The following is an 18725-nucleotide window of genomic DNA, read 5'->3' as shown; positions in this document are numbered from 1 at the left end:
CTCTTCCTGCCCTGCCTCTCTCCCCTGGGGTATTTCTAAGCATCAGCAGACACTTATATTCATTCTAATGATCTCTGAGTTTGAGCTGATCAGAAAGTTACCAATTTTTAAGGACTTGTTTCACAGTAGGAAATAGTACATCCCACTTAAGTAGCTCACACTTTTTTTTTCTATTTAACTCAGAGTGCAAGGAAAATTACAGGAAATTAAGTTTTAATTCATGTATTATGTATATATTAAGCCTGATATAAACATACTACCTTAAATGGAGTCAGTTATGCTCAGGTATTCTAGGCTGACAGCTTAGGTTACAAAATCAGAAAGATGTTACTGCAATTAATAACAGCACTGTGTTGTGATTGGACTTGATGATCTTAAAAGTCTTTTCCAACCTAAATGATTCTATAGTCACCCATTCTATTCCATACATTAAACCAGCAGGGAATACATACCACATCCAGACCTTCAAAAACCATTTTAATACAAGGTTCTAATAATAAACATTATCTGTAGTGCAGCTATCAAAGTGTAGCTCCCTTATTAAAAAAAAAAATAAAAAATGGAGGCCCAAATTTAAGCTGGGCTCAAATGTGCTCTGCTGTGCCCTCTGCCATCACCTGGTGCACCGACACAAAATGATCAAAGGCAGATTTGATGATGAAACGCAAGTAAGTGGCTTGAAACTCAGGAAGCTGCAGAAAGAATAAAAATAATGTTATTGCTTTCTCTGAGGTAACAAAACTACCAAACCACATGTGCAGAAGTTTGTTAAACACGAGGATTGGGGTATTTCAGTGTCTGTTTTTGCATTGCACATAAATCAAATTCTTTGACCTGCAACTCAAAAGAATCCCATCACCTCCTGAGTTGTGCAGCCTTAAAGGCAGCAATTGAAGGAGGGAAGATTGCCACACTTCTGGAAAGGGCCCTTGCACCTCTTTAGGAGCACTAGGCAGGTGCAATTTCACAGCATAATCTACAGAGGAGCAGCTGGGAAGTGCAATTTCACACCACAATCTACAAATTCCTCTCTTTAACACCAACTGAGCAGTAATTGTAAATAAAGACATGTTTGGGGTTTTTTATGGTTTCTCCCCACTTAGTCCAGACAACCCATTTCATGAACCAGTACTGATGTACACTGTAAATACTCACTGGAAATTCTTCCACTTGGAGCTGTCCTTCTCTGTGCTGCAAATCTAGAAAACATATTTTAAGGTAAATAAGGAAGAAAACTGAAGTTTTTTCTGGACTCAGAGTTCAAGTGAGTTTAAGGAGACTATGGATTTACACTGCTTATAGACATTGTTTTTTTGTTGTTGTTTTTTCTTTTTTTACAGGTGATTTAAGAGAATACTTTTTTTGCAATATCCCAGTATATATGTCCTACTCATTACAGTGTTACAAAAAGTCACCCAAGAGGCACTAAAAAAAGCCAATCCCCAAACCAAACAATGCAGGAAATGGCACTCTATTATACTATGTAAGCCTGTTTTTAATTTTTGGAACATAAAGTGCACAAGTAGTGCTTTTAGCCCTTATACAGCATTTTACTCTCCAACTGCTGCAGAGACCAGCAGTGTTAACAGAATTCATTTAAACGTGACTGATACAAAAATCTAATAAAATAATCATCACACCACACTTCACTCAACAAATAGATGAGGGGTAACAGTGATTCACTGAAAAAGAGCAACATTGTTCCCATTAAACCCCACAAATTCACTCTTACCCTTTTCAATGCACTGTTGAAAACCCACAGGGTCTTTAGATGTGCTTCTTTCAATCCTCAAGGTCCGCACTAAAATATATATAAATTTGAAATATCAACACAAGTTCTCATTGTTTATTGATACTAGTATTTATTCAATCACTTTGTAACCAACAAAGCACTTTCAAGGGCGTGAACTAATTATTTTTTTCTCTAAGCTATGGGGATTGTGGATACGAAGGACGATTGCTTTGTGAAAATTAGTCGTTATGCAAAATTAAATCTTTATGTGAAGTGTTTATGTTAAAAGTGATTACGTACAGATTATGACATTAGTGTGGGAACTTTCATTAAGGCACGGACACACATTTGAATACAGCATATATTATCTACAACAAAGCCTTACCCAAATAACACTGGATGGCGACTTTGCTGATTTTTACACATTTGGGAAAACCAATTATCAATTCCTGTGGGAACATGCCTGTCGTCATCCAAAACGTTTTGGAACTTCTGCAGAGAGAGAAGCGGACAAAATCCTCAACTCCACCTTTCCATCTATAACTATCCAGAATGAAATTTATCACAGAAAAATGTGGAGGGGAAAGGAGTGGAAAAACAGGAGGACGATGAGGGAGAGGGACGGAAAGGAGGGGGGGAAAGAAGAGGGGTGGACAAACAGGAGGACGATGAGGGAGAGGGACGGAAAGGAGGGGGACAAAGAGGGGGTAAGCATTTTTATTTGGGGTACTCTCAGCAGTGCCTTGTTCTGGGACGGGGAGGCAGCTCTCTGGAGGCATTTACACCACAAGCACCGCGCAATGGCGCCGGGCCCCGAGCACTCCCCCCGTGAGGCGACTCCGGCGTGAGGGCCGAGCCCGGGCCAGCCGCGGCGGGCTCCGAGCGGGAGGAGCCGCTCCCGCCGCCCCCGCCCGGCCTCACCCGTCCGCCACGCTCTCGGCGGGGTGATCAGCATCGCTGGACGTGGCCAGGACCAGGGCGGCCCCCGCCGAGCTCCGGCACCAGTCGGCGGCTCCCATCGCTCGCGGCGGGGCGGGAACGCCGGCGGCTCCCCGCAAGGCCGCTGCGGCTGCCGGAGCTGCGGGGAGCCGGGATGGCCCCGGCAGGGCGGAGCAGACCGGGCGGGCAGACCGGGCGGGCCCCGCCGCTCCCGCCGTGCCCCGCTCCGCCCCGCCCGCCGCCCGCCCCCCGCGCGGCCCCGCCCGCCGCCCGCGGGCGCTGCGGGACGGGCGGCGGGAGCGCCGAGCGCCGGCCCGGCTGACGGCGCGGCCCCTCCCGGGGCAGGTAGGTGGGAGCCGGGGGATTCGGGGGACGAGCGGGATTGCGGCCTCACTGCGCGGCCGGGGACCTTCCCCCTGTGCCCCCTGCCCTTGTGCCCCTTCCCCTGTGCCCCTGCCCCCGGCGCCCCTCGGGGCTGTGCCCGCTCATGGCGCTCTCACCCCCGGGCACGGCCCGGTCCCTTCACAGACCCTTCCCAGCGGAGCCGCTGAGCCCCCTCCGGGTTGGACCCGATCCTTCGCACCCGCCTCCCCCATCCCTTCGGTACCCCCGACCCCCTCGGGCAGGGCCCGATCCCCAGCCCCGCGGGGCAGGAGCTGAGGGGATCCCGTCCCTGTCCTGCCCCTGGCCATGGCAGCCCTGAGCTCTCCTGCCCCGCTCACGAACCCCGGCTCCGGCGGGGGAAGGGGCACGGGAGATGCCCACCCTCCCAGGGAGGGAGGTTCCAGCAGGCTCCATTGCCCAGCTGCAGTCAGACATGTGCCCTCCTCCTCCTCCTTCTTCTCCTTCTCCTGTTCCTGCCTGCAGCTCAGCCAGGCCTGGTCGTGGGGGCTCTTCCCACTCAACCCCAGCCCCTCTCCCGCCGCCCCTGTCTCCATGCCGGGCTCTCAGCCAGCCCGGGCCCAGCTCGCACTCGGATGGGGTGTGTGGTTTGGTGGCAGGCGGATCACACCCTGCTGCACACAGCCTGCCCTCCTTGCACCGCGGGGCTACGTGGCCATGCTCAGGGCTCTGAGGGGAGCTGCCAGCTTTGGGGGCTTCCCTGGGTCACCAGGCTGTTCTTCACCTGTCTGTGATTTGTTTCTGCAGAGCTGATCGAGGGGAATGTCGTACTGTCTCCACTCAGAAAGCCATTTGGATACTGGGCCAATATACGTGCGTGAAAATGGGAAGCTGCACATGGTAAAGCAGGGTGCAGGCGGCGTACAGCACGTCACTCCCAAAGCAAGACCTTTTAGTCTGTTTTCCAGAAGTTTCTCAGTGGAGCTTTGTATGAACAGGGAGGATGATAGGGCAAGGAGGCAGAGGACTGATCATTTCATCTTCACTTACACTAAGGAGGGGAACCTCCGCTACTCGGCCAAGTCCCTCTTCAGCCTAGTGCTGGGTTACATTTCTGACAATGTTGATCACATTGACTCGTTGATTGGTTTCCCAGAGCAGATTGCTGAAAAGCTCTTTTCAGCAGCAGAAGCAAGGCAAAAGTTCACAGAGCCAGTGACAGGACTGAGAGCTCTGCAGAAGTTCACTGAAGCCTATGGCAGTTTGGTGCTGTGCTCACTGTGCTTGCGGAACAGGTAAGTGTGTCCCCTAACAAATCTCATCATCTGCTGGGCCTTTCTGCTAGCTTCAAGCTTCCCCTAAATTAAATTAAATAAAAATACATTTTGGGCTTATAGCACCACCTAATCTTAATGAAATGCCCTGAGCCTTATCTGATTTTTGTGCTTGCTGCCTTTTGTCCCATCTCTTTCCTACAAGTGCAGGTGCAGGTTTCATTTTAAGATACAAATCATGATAGAAGTAATACACCACATTTGTTTTAACCAACAGGGGATCTTATGTGGAGGATTAAACCTGAAACTATTTTTTAACAATAATAATCAACACTTCTGTGAAATCCATGTGCTCAGTGCCTTCTCAGGCATTTCATGAGTTGTTTCTGTAATTGCTGTTTAAAAGCTTTCCAACACACTAGCTGACTGTACAGATAAAATACACCCTTGCAAATTGTTCAGGTTTACTAACTATAAGCTTGCTGTCATGTCTCATTTTGGGGGCTCAGAAGAAGATAAAGACCTGTGGGTAAGTTGCAGGTTTTGAAATCAGGGAGGTTTTACCTTAATTTATTGTTGTTGCCACTCCCATTCTGAATGCACTTTAACAAGGCCCTGATTACAGTCCAGGACTAGTTTTTCCATCTTCTCAATGCCACATCTTTCACTGAAAGAGTCTTCCCAAGTTTAAAACTGGATTATGTTTTTAAAACGTTGCTCCTACTGAAGTCTTTCCCAGTAATAGAACCCATTTCTTCCATTTCTACACTTGAAAAAGGGGTGGTTTATCCAGTTTAAAATCAAAGTACTGGCATATTCATCTGAAGTGCCAAGGGTGTTCTGAACACAGCAGGAATGTTTGAGGAGAAGTCAATTATCCTTTGTTTTATCCTTTAAACCTACTCCCTTTTTATCTCTAGCACAGATAATTTTATGAGTTTAATTTGGAAATTAAGCTGCTTCTGGCATCTTTTGCCATTACAGAAATCTGAGTTAAGTATCAAGTCTTTAAAATCCAGGAAGTAAGGCATTAAGGCATTTTCTGATGAATTTTATTCCTAAAAGAGCCCACTCTCCTCTCCAGAACCCCCCTGAGCTAGTAATCTCTCAAGAGCTGGCTTGTGCTCTGACTGTATGTTGTGCTTTTTGCAGAGCTACATTGCACAGGAAAAGGGTGTGAGGACTGGTTTAATGGGTAAAATTACACTGGGAGGATATTAAGGTCCTCTTATTTGCCTGAACAAAGAGGTGTTCCTGGAGGGATCAAATTAGCAATCACCCCCAATTTATGCAGTGAAGATGCTGACCTCAGGGTTTGTCTTGCCATGGGGAACACGAGGTAGATTCAGGAGAGATCAGTGAATTTGGAGCTTGTCTTGCCACAGGGACAGCAAGAGGTGACTGCAGGGGAGGTGTTGAGGGCTACGTGCTCATTACTGCATACTCATGCCTGCCATTCTTCAGTGGTTTGTTCCCATCTCTAAACCTCCTACTGAATAGCTCCAGCACAGATGTTTGCGTGGCTGCTGAGTGAATCAGAGCAGGGAACCAGCACAGCTAAAAAAAAAAACCCCATGAGTAACTGCTGCCTGGGGTGTAGCCACAGCTCTGGCCAGTTCTGGGCTTTTATTCCTTGTCAAGTATTTTATTGACTATATATAAACGGTAAAATTTTTGCCACTGACAAGCTGTCCTGTTTAAAATCCACATTTGAGATGGGTTTTAAACCTGGATGAATGTGGGTTTGTCTATACCCTTCCTAGACACTGAGAAAAAGCAGTTTGTGAAGCTAATTTATGATAAATTGGGATATTTTACATTATTCTGAAATAATACAGCAATAATCTGTAAAGAAGCTCCTAATAGCAACATTTTCTAGTTGAAATCTTGTTAGTCCAATATTTTGTATCAAATCAAAACCATGATAGTGATTTAAGGTGAAGGCTGGGAATTCAGACATGTTGTGTGCCAGCTGCACATAAAGAGGTACTTAGTGCAGCTGGGTAATTTCTGTCAATTTTCACATTGCTACTTAGCAGAAACGAGTGCACTGTGCTTATGACACTTGGGGATGACACCTCCTTACATGTCTGAGCACTGAGGGTTGTTTTTGCTTTTTTTTTTTTTTTTTTTTGCTTTGCAGATACCTGGTTATCTCTGAAAAGCTTGAAGAAATTAAGTCTTTCCGGGAGCTGACGTGTTTGGATCTCTCCTGCTGTAAACTTGGAGATGAACATGAGCTGCTGGAACACCTCACCAAAGAGGCCCTGTCTAGGTACCAATTTCTTGTGCTAAAAAAATGACACTTTCTTTCCTACCACTAAGCATTTCAGAGAATCAGGCTGAGATTTTAAAGGGAAGTTTCACCAGGCTGCAGAGTATAAGGTTGAAGATTTGGTTGTTCATAAAATCTGTTCAGGAGGTAAACAAAATACAGAATTTATTGTACACAAAGCACAAAAGTACTAAAAGCATACAAGATAATTTAGTGTCTCATGTTTTATATCAGCTTTTTATAATTCTCATTGTCTGGGTCAAAAATGCATCCATAACATTTGAAACAGTTTTACATTTCCTATTTTTAAAGGGGAACTTTATCAGCCAAATTTTTAACCAAACTAGTGCTCTAGATGAAGATTTCTGCAAGCAGGAACTTGACTAATTGATTACTTAACATCTTGAAACAGTAAATTTTGTGATTTTGTTTGGTACCAAAGAATGACAAGTAGAAAATGTTGGAAACAGCAGGTAGGATTACTGCTAATTGAGGATGTTATATTGCTTTAATACTTTGGTGCAGTTTGCATCAAGGTTTTGTCTTGAAGTGCTCTGGAGACAACACTTTAGTGTGATGGTTTTTCCTGAGTTGTACTAATCTGTTATAATACCTCATTATTTTCTTAAAATCATTGCTGTATCACTTACTGAATCTGCTCTCTCTCATTTTGCCAAGCATTTTTTCTTAGTTTTGAGTGCATTTCAGTTTGGCAGCCTTGGTATAAAGAACTTCAGGGTACAAAGAAGCTTATTGTCTCTGTTGGCAAATGTTTGGCTCTAGGATCAGTTTGTCACTGGTGCTGAGGGAATAGCTGCTCAAGTAGTGCTTCTGTTGAGCTAGCAGAGAAATATAAAGATATTTATTAATCTTGCTAACCCAGCTCCTTTCTCACTGCTCTTTACAGTGAGCCTGTAGGGCTTGGCACAGGATGAGCCTTCTGACACAGAACTTTAGGACATTCTGCAAAACTGTCAGAAACAATGACCATAAAGTACCTGTTTGTGTCTCTCCTGCCAGTGTGAAAAGGCTTCTCCTGAAGGACAACTCCCTGTCAGACGCCGGCCTGCGCAGGATGACAGCGCCCGTCCGCGTGCTGAAAAAGGGCCTGGACAACCTGCTGGTGCTGGACTTGTCCTGTAAGTGCTCCATGGTCTCAGAACACAAAGAACCTCTGTCCTTTCTCATAAAGGATTTATATCCCTTAGCACTGAAGGAATACAATTGATTTGTTGATGAGCCAAGTGCTCAACCCCAGATTTCACCAGCTGCCTCCCAGGAGGCACAGGGCAGACCTGAAGGCTCAGGCATTTGTTAATTACATCAATATTTTTAGTAGTTTGAGAATTGGTATTGTAAATATTTGTATTTTGATAATTAGAGGGGGAAAGTCAGTTCCAGTATTAGCTTTTGGAACAAATACTTCCTTGGTGTTTTGATCATCTTTTTCCACATCATGTAACATAATTAACTTTACTTGACCTTACCTTTAGGTAACCCTAAAATCACAGATGTGGGAATTGGATACCTTCTTTCTTTCAAGAAATTGAATTGTTTGGACATTTCTGGGACAGGTCTCAAGGTAAAAATCATCAGAAAAAGTTTACTGGACAAGTGTAACAAAGGTTCTTGCCCTCTGACTGTTTTACTTCCCCTTTTCCCAGGATGTTGATGCTGTCATAAAGCGCCTCCAAATGCAGATAGGCCTGGTTCACTCAAAAGTGCCTCTGAAAGAGTTTGATCACAGTAACTGCAAAACAGAGGGATGGGCAGAACAGGTAAGGGGAGTTAAACCTGTTTTACTCTCTAAAAATTTGCCTTATAGAGTACAAAATCGCTGAATAGGAAAGAACAAGGGATGGAGTTGTTTCAAATTATATTTCTGTACATTTTAGAAGACACATTTTAACTGTTTCACCTGTTCTTTCAGACAGTTCTGCAGTGGGAACAGGCAGTTATGGAAGCCAGGAAACCCCAGGACAAGTTGAAATCCACAGTAACAGCTCTTCACTTCTGTACGTAACTGCATGGACAGCACAGAGTTGATTTTTTTTCTTTTCTACAGGAGTATTTCCATGCTTTTTGGGGTTATAGAACAAATAACATCTCAGGTGTGCAATTTCAGCCCTTTGTGTGACTGCATTACAATGTGCTTGAGTCTTTTCATTTGTTAGACTGCTGGGTAATTCAAGTAAAGCACATATAATAACAACTGAGTTTTTTCCTTAAAATTTTGAGTCCAAAATATAATTGTTATTTTTTTTCCACTGGACATTTTCACGTTGGTTTGGCCAAAACAATTTGTGCCACAAAGTTATGCATTTTATAGCATAATTCTATTTTTCCCAAAATCTAAACTTGTTGTTTTTTCTTTGCTTGTAGATGGCAAGACACGCAGAATAGAGGAAGTAGTCAAATGCACACTGGTGGAGCCAGAAACTAAAGCATCTGGAAACTTGCAGTTTTATAAGGAAAACATTCAAAATTGCCATTTGCCTCTGAAAAAGGAGGTTGCAGGCAGCCACGAATTAAAGAACAATAAAAAAAGAGCTTTGGCTGAACAAGAGAAAGAAAGGACTTCCAAACAGAAGCATCTGTGCCTCACTGTGGAGGACTGGGATTTGTTAAATACCTACTGAGTCAGAAAGAAGTGGGTCTTTTGTTTGTTGTTCTCTTGCTGATGACAGGATTTGGACATATTGAGAGAGAGTGACAAAGGAGACAAGTTCTGTTAAATGTTTGCTGTGACATGCCTGTGGGGTAACCTGTGCTGGGGAAGGGATAGAGACAAGAAGGCTGGTAATGCTACTGTATATTTTCAATACATAATAATTTTTTCAAATAAAGTTTTTGTTGTCATCCTTAATTAACTCTTTTGATTAAGGTATTTTTCACCAGAAACACTTGGTCCTATCCCTGCTCCTCTCCTGCCTGTCCAGGGGCAGGACACAAATCACTGCAGCTCACCTGAAATGAAGCTGCACTGGGCTTATCAAGTGCCATGGGATGTTTACAGTGCTGCTAGAACAGAAACCTCAGCCTGAAAGCACCAGGCTGTGCTGATGGGGCTGTGGCAGAGGGAGGGAGCACAAAGGGATAAGCACAGAGCTCTGGGAAGGGAGGCAGAGCCACTAACACCTCACCAACAGAAGCCCAAAGTGGAACACAAGTCCCTTTTCTTTCTCATTTTCACCCAGAAAATGAGATTCACCCAGAAAATGAGAGCTGCAATGAGGTTACTGTAGAGATATGCTCTGCAGCTGGAATACATTCTCTCTTACAAGTAAAGTCACTGCATTTTAGATCATTCTGTGGTTTAAAACCCGTTTTCAGCCTGCAATACACTAACTGCACTTCTCCATCTGAAAACATTGTGGGACATTTATAATTCAAATATTAATAATGCAGATCAGCTGAAAATCACCTGGACACTCAGACCTGTTCTGTGTTTGTCTGTGCAGCTGTAGTGCTGCAGGTAACATTGAATCCCTGCCCTGTTCCCATCAAAACTGGCTGAGGTGCACATGGCTCACCACTCTCAGGCCTCATGAGGCCAAGGATTTTCTCCAGGTTTCCCCTACCAGTGCTGCTTCTGAGGGTATCTTCCTTTCACACTGTTATTTGCCATAATTCATCACCAAGAAAAGCAGCACATCCTTGGAAACCAGGAAGAGGCCAAGAAAATGAACTTCAGCTCAAAAATGCATGAAGAACAAAACCCCTTTTCCTTACTGCTGAATTTCCCTCAAAAAAAGGACTACACACAAACAAAACAGGCACACTTGCATTCAAATCCTACTTTCTTTTCCCAGAAACTCCAGGCTATTAATACCTTCCCCTGACAACTACATCAGCTCTCTGCTGACACAAATGGCACAAATTGTGACTCAAACAGCAGCTCAGTGGGGAGGAAGATGTGCAGTCTTCCCCCTCAAGCTGCTTCTGGTGCAATTGCCACCAAGGAATTTTTGGCCCCCCTTCCACCACTGGAGATATGCTGATCTGACCATGGAAACATGCACATTTTTTAACAATCCTATTTTTACCAATCCCATTACCTGGGCCCTGTGCTGAGCATGAGGGTTCCTGTATTTTTTTTTTAACAGCTGATCAGTTCAATCCTTACTGCACTGGGATGATATTTTACAGGCACAGAGAGAACAAGCTGTGCTCCCTGGCCAGACCTGGAGAGGGACAGGTGAGTAAAAGCAGCTTAAACATTCCCCCATGCAGAGTTTTGCCTTCTCATTTCAGGTGAAGTGTGAGTCACAATACTGTAAAGCTATTTATAAAAAGACCTCTCAGATTTCCAGCTGTATCCCAGTGACAAATTAGAAGCAACATTCACCATTGATCTGAGTTACAGTGACAGGCAGAGCTGCAGATCACAGGACAGAGAAGAAATGAGTGAACAGAGGTTTATTTTTAAATATCTACAACCTGGGGTGGCAATGGGAAAAAAGATTACGTCATGTTTATTTTGGGCCCAGAAAAGTAAGAGTACTCACTGTAAATGTGGGGGTTTCCTCAATGTTTTAGATACAGATGAGATTTTCAATCAGAGGAAACCTCATCTTTCTTTCTCATCCAATTTCAGTGTCATGCCCATACCTATATCTTGAGGACTGCTTTGAAGGCTTGGCTGTCTGATCCTGCCTTGCTGGCAGAGAAACAAAACAAGCAGCAAACAGATCCAGTGCCATCCCACACCACCCTGGGAGCAGCACTTGATTTTCTGCTGCTCTCTGCACCAAGGCTGAGACTTCTCTTTCCTCCTTTCTTTGCTAACTTCAGCAAGATCTATCCCAGCTCTATGGTTGTTCTCAACCTGCTGCTACAGAACTGCACAGCCCTGAGTGAAGAAGCAGGTTATTTTGTCAGGGACAGCTACTCTGTCACAGAGATGTGATTTATCCCCCAAAACCCTGAAACTTCTCTAGTTTTCCATGCCATTTTACTCTCTGTGTTGGTTTCATGGTTGGAGAAGAGAGCAGGAGAGCAGTTCCCCACGCTGTCATCCCAGCACAGCATTCCCAAGGATGTGTCAGGAGCATCATTCCCAGGAGCATCAACACAGAGCCCTCAAAGCCACTGCTGAAACCATCTGCAGATGTGTTTTGAACACAAATATACTAGTGCATATCAGGACTATGAGGATGTGTTGGAGGCTCACCTCACTCAGCTCCTGCTCCTCGGGGCAATTCTCAGTGTCCCTGTGGTGGCTGCCTGTATGTCCATAGAGGACAAATCCCTGAGCCAGGGCTGTTCCAGCAGTGGCTGGTGAAGCATCTCCAGCACAGCATCAGTGCTGAAGTGTCACCTTCACGTGGCAGCAGACCCCTGGCAGCTGTCCCCCAGCCAGTGTCCAGCCAAGGGCTGCCACACAGCCCTGGTCCTGTTCTGTGTCACTGCGCTGCTGGGGAGGATTTTTTTGGGCTGGATCTTCCCAAGCAGGTGGCAGGGCAGGACCCCAAGGCTGCAGGGTGATGTGTGGGAAGCAGCCTGCTCTCTCCCCAGCAGGATGGGTGCGAGGATTCAGGCTGTGCAGAGGAACTCGTCGGACCAGCCCAGGCAGTGCTGGATGCCATCCCGGCACAGCCTCCTGGGGATGCAGGAGCAGAACTCGTAGTGCACAGGGCTGCAGCTCCACCACTCCTGCCCACACGGGGGGCAGGCAGCCACTGGGAAGGACAGAAAACAAGGAACTGAAATGGTTCTGCTGCACTGACCCCCTCCTTCCTTCCTTTCATGGATAAAATCCCTACAATCCCTTCAAGCTGCTGTTGACAACCCTGTGACTGTGAGCCCACTACAGCAGACACTGGCTTGGTTCTACTTGTGGAAGACAACCAGAGTGTGGCATTGCAATGACCTTATGGCAGAGAGACATCCTGGGGGGACCAACTAACTGTAATTCCCCCCAATCCCCTTTTTCTTCCCAAAACCATGGCAGTGACTTAGGAACAAATCTGCTGCTCATTTTAGCAAGACTCAGCTCCCACCCAGCTTGGAGATCCACCCATCTGCTGACCAGCTACCAAAGGCCAACTTGAATGGTTACTACTAACCACAGCCACACATCCTGATGAAACTGCTCCACATCAGCAAGCCATGGAGGAAGAGCAATTTTTGGCACTAGGAGTAAAGCACAGAGCCTTTCCCCTCTCAGTTGCCCTGGCTTTGATGCAGAAGCCTCAGCAACCAGGGGGACTGAGCCTGCATGGCTCATACTCACACCCTAATCCCAGCTGTTCTGTGTTTCAGGGGTGGATGCCAGCCTGCAGGCATTTCCAGCAGCACTCAGGAGCACCACACCTGTAGAACCTGTAGCAATCCATCAGCAGAAGGGCAGGAGGCAGCAGACACACTTACAGCTCCCTGTCTCATCAGAGCAGTCCCCGCAGTCGTTCATCCCGTTACACCTCTGGTCAGCATAAACCCAGGACCTGGGGCTACTGCAGTAGAAAATCAAGTGTCCTGGGAGACTGTGGGGCAAGTCACCTGCAAGGACACACACAGGACATGGTGAACTCCCCCAGGCACAGCCACACCAGCTAAAATGAGGATGGCACACACCAAATGCTGCCAGAACACTTCCCCTGCAGTATCAAAGGAACATGAACAAATGGGGAAGCTCTGATGTTGGACACAGGAAGTCTGCCCCAGGTTTCTGCTTTATTTATTTTTTTCTCCAGGGTGACTGAACAACAAATTACCCATGTAGGCATACAGCTTCACTGATGGAGGAAAGCTACATCATGTTGGTTTTTTTTTAATTCCCTAGGAAGATCAGATGAGCTTGGAGTCTTTAATTCCTGTCATTCCTGCTAGGTTTTGGGCAGTGCCACCTCTCAGCACCTGCCCTACAAAGGTCTGCCAGGCTTATCTGCTCCTGTGGGCAGCCAGAGCATGGAGCAGGGTTAGAGGAACCCCAGCTGCTGTCTCACAACTGGAAAACCACTGCAGGGAGGATGCTCACAACAAAACCACTCACCACAGAGCTGCTCCTGCTCATCCTCTCCGTTCCTGCAGTTGCTGACCCTGTCACAGACCCAGCTGGCTGGGACACAGGTCATTCTGTCATCACACAAGAAGCCTGTCTTGTTATTAGGGGCTGTGCAGAGGCGGTTCACTGAGGGGAAAGCAAGACAACCTTCATTTTCCAGCATTTTTGTAATATGGGGAATAGATCAAGGAGAGTAAAGGGGGGGGTTTAAGGTTTAAGTGTGAAGTGCTACCCAGAGTTATCCCAACCCTATGGAGCAGGACAAGAGAGCCAGGGAATGGCTGGTGGCCATTTGGAATGAGCAAAGCTGGTCCAGTCCCCACCACCCTGCTCATCCCTTCCCTTCCCCCTGGTCTGTGCTGGAGCACACCACTAAACACACAGTGATGGACACGAGGATGTGCTCATGCAGCACCATTTCTGCCTCCCTTTCCAAAACCAGAACCACTCTTGGGATACAACCTGGTGCCCGTGGCAGGAGTGCCAGAGCCAGCCCCGAGGCCAGGGCAGCCACGAGGACGAGCAATGCCACAGCAGAGATGCACAGGGGTCTCTGTGTGCAGCCAGTGCAGGCACCACAGGGATGGCAGCAGCCTGGGGAGCAAGAGAGAGAGGTGAGGCACTGAGGAAAGGCCTGGGGTGTTTCAGAGGGGAGCAGTGCAGGGACACGAGGCTGATGTTTTGGGGTCTCTGCATATGAGACTGGTATGGGCTGCTGTGGGTTAGGGGTTGATAGTTGAGTTTAAGGAGACAAACTGCAACATTCTGCCCTAGGTTACAGTGTAAAGATGTGCCCAAAAGTATGTATTCCATCACCAAAATGGTGAGAAGGAATTGAAGAGCTGCCCTTTCCCTCCCTAATGCCATCTCCAGGGCACAGCAACCTTCCAGGGACTGCAGCTTTCAGAAAGTCAGGTACATAAATCAAACCAACTGCAGAAAAGGCAGTTGGCCAAACCCACAGTCACTCAACACAATGGTAGCACACAAAGGAGCAATGCCAGGCACCCACCCTCACCTCAGCAACCTCCACCTAGAGCTTTGCCTCTAAACCAACAGGGAATTTTCCTGCATTCCTTCATACTCCCAATAGCAAAAAATATTTTGACCATCTCAGAATCACCAGTCACTTAACACAATCCTGCCTGTATAATTGGTTTTGGTATATCTGAACTTAAAAATATTTAAATAGAATTTTAAAAAGCTTTCAGGAACTTTTAAGTTAGGATTTGTCTTAGCTGTGCTTTGTGTTTACTTAGTTGTTTCAGTGCTCAAACTCAAGGGAAGGCACAGCCTTTGCTCAACAGCAAAAGGATCCTGATTCCAGCAGCCTCCCCCTCTGCCATGCTCCAGCAGGAGCCAAACACATTTCAGCTCAGAAGAGAAATGGTGAATTACAGCATGTCTGTGTCTACAAAACACCTCTGACTACAAAGCACAACAGTTACAGACTTGAGTGTAAAATAATGGTGGTGATGAAATGTTGCAAGCTGATCTGCAGGCTTGCAATTTGGTTCTGTTTGATCTCACCTCGTCCTTCAGAGCACAGGCAAAATCTGCTGAAGTTTGGCTATTAAGACATATGGAAAGGCCCCAGCAATCTCATTATGAACCTTTCTGTGACAGACAAGGATTAGCTATCATACCACTATACACATGACTGCCAGCTCCAGGCCAACACAGAACAGCTGAAGTTTATTAATTTTATAGCCTGGGCATTTCACTACATAGAAAAGAGGGAAAATCAGTCCAAACAGACCATAAATAGTGGTTGTGTTTTATATTACATTGATAGCTTCAATTGATTTATGCTTTAATAATAGAATTCTGCATTTTATTCATTACCTCTTTTTCCAGAGAAGGAATCTGTTGAACCTGTAGCTACACCACCATTTCTCTGGAAGGAAAGGGATAAAAGGTTCTGTAAATCCTCAAAGCCACACAAACTTCACTTTTCTAGTTCTCACACCATCTTATCCAGGAATATATCCTGTACTCCATTATTGTTATGTACAAGCAAAAATTGCTTCAGTGAAAACATGGCCCAGCTTTAATTCCCAAAACGATCCATCACATCACCTTTTAAACCTTAATTACCCATTTATAAAACAAGCACTAACCAAGCCCAGTGCTTTATCTCAACTCTTTTGTATCAAGGTAAGTGGAAACAACTCAGAATCCCAGAGAAAGCAGTGATAAAGAGGTCAGGCAAACAGCACTGACAAGAACAGAGATACTTCAGGGAACAGCTGTATGTAGGATTTTTCTGAAGGACTGTACCTGGGGATGAGTTTTGTTCATGCTTCCCAGAGCTCCAGGCACCGTGGGGAGTTGTCTGTGCCTGGGCACAGAGCTGTTTCCAGGATACAAACCCAACAGAGGCAGGAGAGCAAGGAGAGCCCTGCACAGACAGGAGGGCACTGGCAGGGCAGGGCTCAGCCTCTGCTCCAGCCCCTGGGAAAGCCAACAAACTCTCTCTCCTTCTTCTTGTATCAAACATGGTTTGGCAACAAGGCATTAGACAACTCAGAGAGCAGAGATTTAGCCCAGGCTCCTGCTAGATGATGAGATCTCAGGAGAGCTGTGCAGGATGCAACCATCTGGAACAGCTTTCTTGCTTGGGCAATGAGCACAAGCAAGGAAATCCTTCAGGATCCTTTTTCACTCGTGGGCTTGAATTTCCAGAATCACTAGAAAGTTTTGCAGCTCAGTCTGCAGCAAACACAAACTTACAAATAGACTTGGAGCCTTCTAAACTGGCCACGGGTCTCAGCACAGAGGGGAGCTCTGCAGCTTCAAGGATGAAATTTCATGAGCAGGCAGCTTTTCCATGGGGGTAGTGGGGAGAAAAAGCACCAGCACAAAGATTTTGAGGAGCCTGTGCTGTTCTTGCAAGAGGGTCCATAGGACTCAGTGCTTCCAAATTGTTGCCACCCCATGGGCCACGACTCTTCCCCAAGCAAGTTAATACAAGAGTTAATACACTCTTCATGGCCAGGGCATCTCCAAGCCTGTCCTCACAGACCAGCCAGAATTAAACACAGTCCTGTAGGAGCTCCTCCTCCAGTACAGAAGCAGCAATTTGTCCAAAACAGAAGCTTCTCACAGGAATACATCACTACTAAAGGTGGTGCTAGAAAACTCTCCTGTTTCAAGAAGGATTTTGGGTGAAAACATCCAACACCATGTAGCAAAGAGTCTGCAAGTCTGGGCAGCTGCTGCAATGTGGAAAAATGTCAGACTAAGTGGATCTTAAATTCTGGATCTCTTGCTCTTTAAAGAGGAAGTTTCAGTTTCTAATCAGACATGATACAGGACTATTTTGAGCCTTCATAAAGCTTATTAGGTGATTGGCAGTTTGCTGAGAGGCCTGTGTAAGAGCCAGGTCAAGCAAGCCAGCTGTGCATACTCTATAAAACAATCTACAATGAGGAGTTTAAAATGTGGAATCAACCCTACCTTGGAGACAAATTGCTCTAAGAGATGTCCAGAGAAGAACAACAGGGGAAAGCTCTGGAGCACGAGTGTAATGAGAAACTGCTGAGAGAGTTCAGCCTGGAGAAAAGGAGGCTCAGGGGGAACCTTCTTGCTCTCTGTGACTCCCTGAAAAGAGGTTGGAGCCAGGTGGGGGTCAGGCTCCTCTCCCAATTAACAAACAACAGAACAAGAGGAAACAGCCTCAAGTTGCACCAAAGGAGGCTTAGATTGGATAGTAGAAAAAAAATTCTTCACTGGGAGAGTTGTCAGGCATTGGATCAGGCTGCTCAGCTGGAGGAACTACCCCTAAAGCCATGTGGACGTGGCACCTGGGGACAGGGGTTACTGGCGGCATTGGCAGTACTGGGGAAAGGGCTGGACTCATTCCTGGAGATCTTTTCTGAGCAAAAAATTCTATGATTCTACACGCTGACATCTACCACCATCTGTTTCCTGCTGCAGGATTACCAAGCTCAGCTGTAGCCAAACAGGCTGCTGGGTTTTAGAGCAGTTACCCCACATCAAAGACTGCTCAGAGTTCAGAAAAATGAGCTCATGACAGAGACGTAAGAAACATAAGCAAGCTCTTCTGAAGTTTAAAAAAAAAATTTAAAAATTGACAAATATCAGAAAAGCTGAAGAGGCAACAAATATCAAGGTATCCAGTATGGTAGAAGGTTATTGTTAATTCTAGCACCTAAACCTCCCCTAGTTTCCCCAGCTGTACCTTGGTTATTTCTGCCAGCAGTGAATTGCACACACTTAAAGAGGGTCACCTCATTTGTGTCCAGATTATTCCATTCTAAACTTGACACAGGTTCAGTTAGACAGATGCCTAAAGAGAATATAAAATGCTTTCTGCCTGCAATTTCAATAATTTAAGGCCCTTAATTTAAACAGTGGTTTTGAGCAGAGATCAAACCCAAATTGCAGCCTCTGAAAAGGGAGATGTCAGTAAGTCAAACATTTAACAAAAAATGAATAAGAAATGACATTTTGCAAAGCCAAATGCCAAGACAGCTTAAAGACTCCATTTAGATTAGAAATCTTGAGAAGCAGTTCAATTACTTGCTAGTATCTGATTTTACTGAGGGAAGGTCTTTTGACAAGTTTACAACACTCACCAGGTTCCTCAGGCTCTGGCTTGCTCTGGATACAGCAGTGCCAAGTGCCAGAGTGCCACAGGCACAGAGCTCTCTGTGACCCAAGAGCACATTGCTGAATCACTGGCTGCACTGCACACATCACTCAGCTGAAATGTCATTAAACAGTGAACAAAAGACAAAACACCCAATGAAAGCACAAGTTGTTTGCTTAACTCAAGCCCAGGGCTGTAAGCAATGGAGTTTTGAATAGAAAATTTTGTGAAATCAAGTCATCAGCCTAACAGAGGTTGTGCTGTCCACGCTGGAACAGGCAAAGAGCCACGTATGCACTGAGCTGCTCCCTCTGCAACCACGTGTAATGGTAAAGGAAAACATTTTAACAGCTTGCAAACATTTCCATAAGCTATTCAGCTAGAAACATGGGGAGTGCTGAAATCTCTCCTGGAAATCCCAACCACCACAGTGCTAAGATGGGCACTAATCCCTGAAGCAAAGCCAGCACTGGCAGAGTAATTGCTGATCAGGGTTGCACAGGTCACATCTGAGCTCTGGCATCCCCAGCAGAGGGGCTGGG

The 18725-nt window shown here is 45.9% G+C and overlaps 3 protein-coding genes across 3 annotated transcripts; 1 reads left to right on the top strand and 2 right to left on the bottom strand.

Annotated features, from left to right (window-relative positions):
- Positions 1–460: 460 nt before the first annotated feature.
- IFT25 (intraflagellar transport 25) lies at positions 461–2842 on the bottom strand. The gene is made up of 5 exons (XM_079313553.1): positions 2654–2842; positions 2118–2224; positions 1733–1801; positions 1156–1199; positions 461–692 (listed from the first exon to the last, which is right to left on the bottom strand). Exons 1-5 carry the CDS (start codon positions 2749–2751, stop codon positions 585–587), a joined length of 426 nt encoding a protein of 141 aa, XP_079169679.1. The 5' UTR covers positions 2752–2842; the 3' UTR covers positions 461–584.
- Positions 2843–2878: 36 nt separating this feature from the next.
- LRRC42 (leucine rich repeat containing 42) lies at positions 2879–9428 on the top strand. The gene is made up of 8 exons (XM_079313524.1): positions 2879–3016; positions 3821–4308; positions 6431–6562; positions 7583–7701; positions 8056–8144; positions 8227–8340; positions 8493–8577; positions 8945–9428. The coding sequence occupies exons 2-8, from the start codon at positions 3836–3838 to the stop codon at positions 9199–9201; spliced, it is 1269 nt and encodes a 422-aa protein (XP_079169650.1). The 5' UTR covers positions 2879–3016; positions 3821–3835; the 3' UTR covers positions 9202–9428.
- Positions 9429–9774: 346 nt separating this feature from the next.
- On the bottom strand, positions 9775–15954 carry LDLRAD1 (low density lipoprotein receptor class A domain containing 1). The gene is made up of 6 exons (XM_079313550.1): positions 15849–15954; positions 15414–15465; positions 14031–14162; positions 13557–13694; positions 12935–13063; positions 9775–12243 (listed from the first exon to the last, which is right to left on the bottom strand). The coding sequence occupies exons 1-6, from the start codon at positions 15867–15869 to the stop codon at positions 12098–12100; spliced, it is 618 nt and encodes a 205-aa protein (XP_079169676.1). The 5' UTR covers positions 15870–15954; the 3' UTR covers positions 9775–12097.
- Positions 15955–18725: the final 2771 nt, after the last annotated feature.

The sequence above is a fragment of the Erithacus rubecula genome, assembly GCF_903797595.1.
Source record: "Erithacus rubecula genome assembly, chromosome: 10".
NCBI classification, from domain to species: domain Eukaryota; kingdom Metazoa; phylum Chordata; class Aves; order Passeriformes; family Muscicapidae; genus Erithacus; species Erithacus rubecula.
The sequence above is the reverse complement of the archived record's forward strand: the minus strand, read 5'-3'. Positions and strand labels throughout refer to the sequence as shown.

What these genes read in the sequence shown, in the direction of transcription:
- LRRC42 (XM_079313524.1), top strand. Translation starts at nt 3,836, where the DNA reads ATGTCGTACTGTCTCCACTCAGAAAGCCATTTGGATACTGGGCCAATA. An exon ending in ACCAAAGAGGCCCTGTCTAG is followed by an intron (nt 6,563 to 7,582) that starts GTACCAATTTCT and finishes CTCTCCTGCCAG; the next exon opens with TGTGAAAAGGCTTCTCCTGA. An exon ending in GCTGGTGCTGGACTTGTCCT is followed by an intron (nt 7,702 to 8,055) that starts GTAAGTGCTCCA and finishes CCTTACCTTTAG; the next exon opens with GTAACCCTAAAATCACAGAT.
- LDLRAD1 (XM_079313550.1), bottom strand. Translation starts at nt 15,869, where the DNA reads ATGAACAAAACTCATCCCCAG. An exon ending in TGAACAAAACTCATCCCCAG is followed by an intron (nt 15,466 to 15,848) that starts GTACAGTCCTTC and finishes CTTTCCTTCCAG; the next exon opens with AGAAATGGTGGTGTAGCTAC. An exon ending in CTCTGATGAGACAGGGAGCT is followed by an intron (nt 12,244 to 12,934) that starts GTAAGTGTGTCT and finishes TGTCCTTCCCAG; the next exon opens with TGGCTGCCTGCCCCCCGTGT.
- IFT25 (XM_079313553.1), bottom strand. Translation starts at nt 2,751, where the DNA reads ATGGGAGCCGCCGACTGGTGCCGGAGCTCGGCGGGGGCCGCCCTGGTC. An exon ending in CGCCATCCAGTGTTATTTGG is followed by an intron (nt 1,802 to 2,117) that starts GTAAGGCTTTGT and finishes TATATATTTTAG; the next exon opens with TGCGGACCTTGAGGATTGAA. An exon ending in TCCAAGTGGAAGAATTTCCA is followed by an intron (nt 693 to 1,155) that starts GTGAGTATTTAC and finishes TTCTTTCTGCAG; the next exon opens with CTTCCTGAGTTTCAAGCCAC.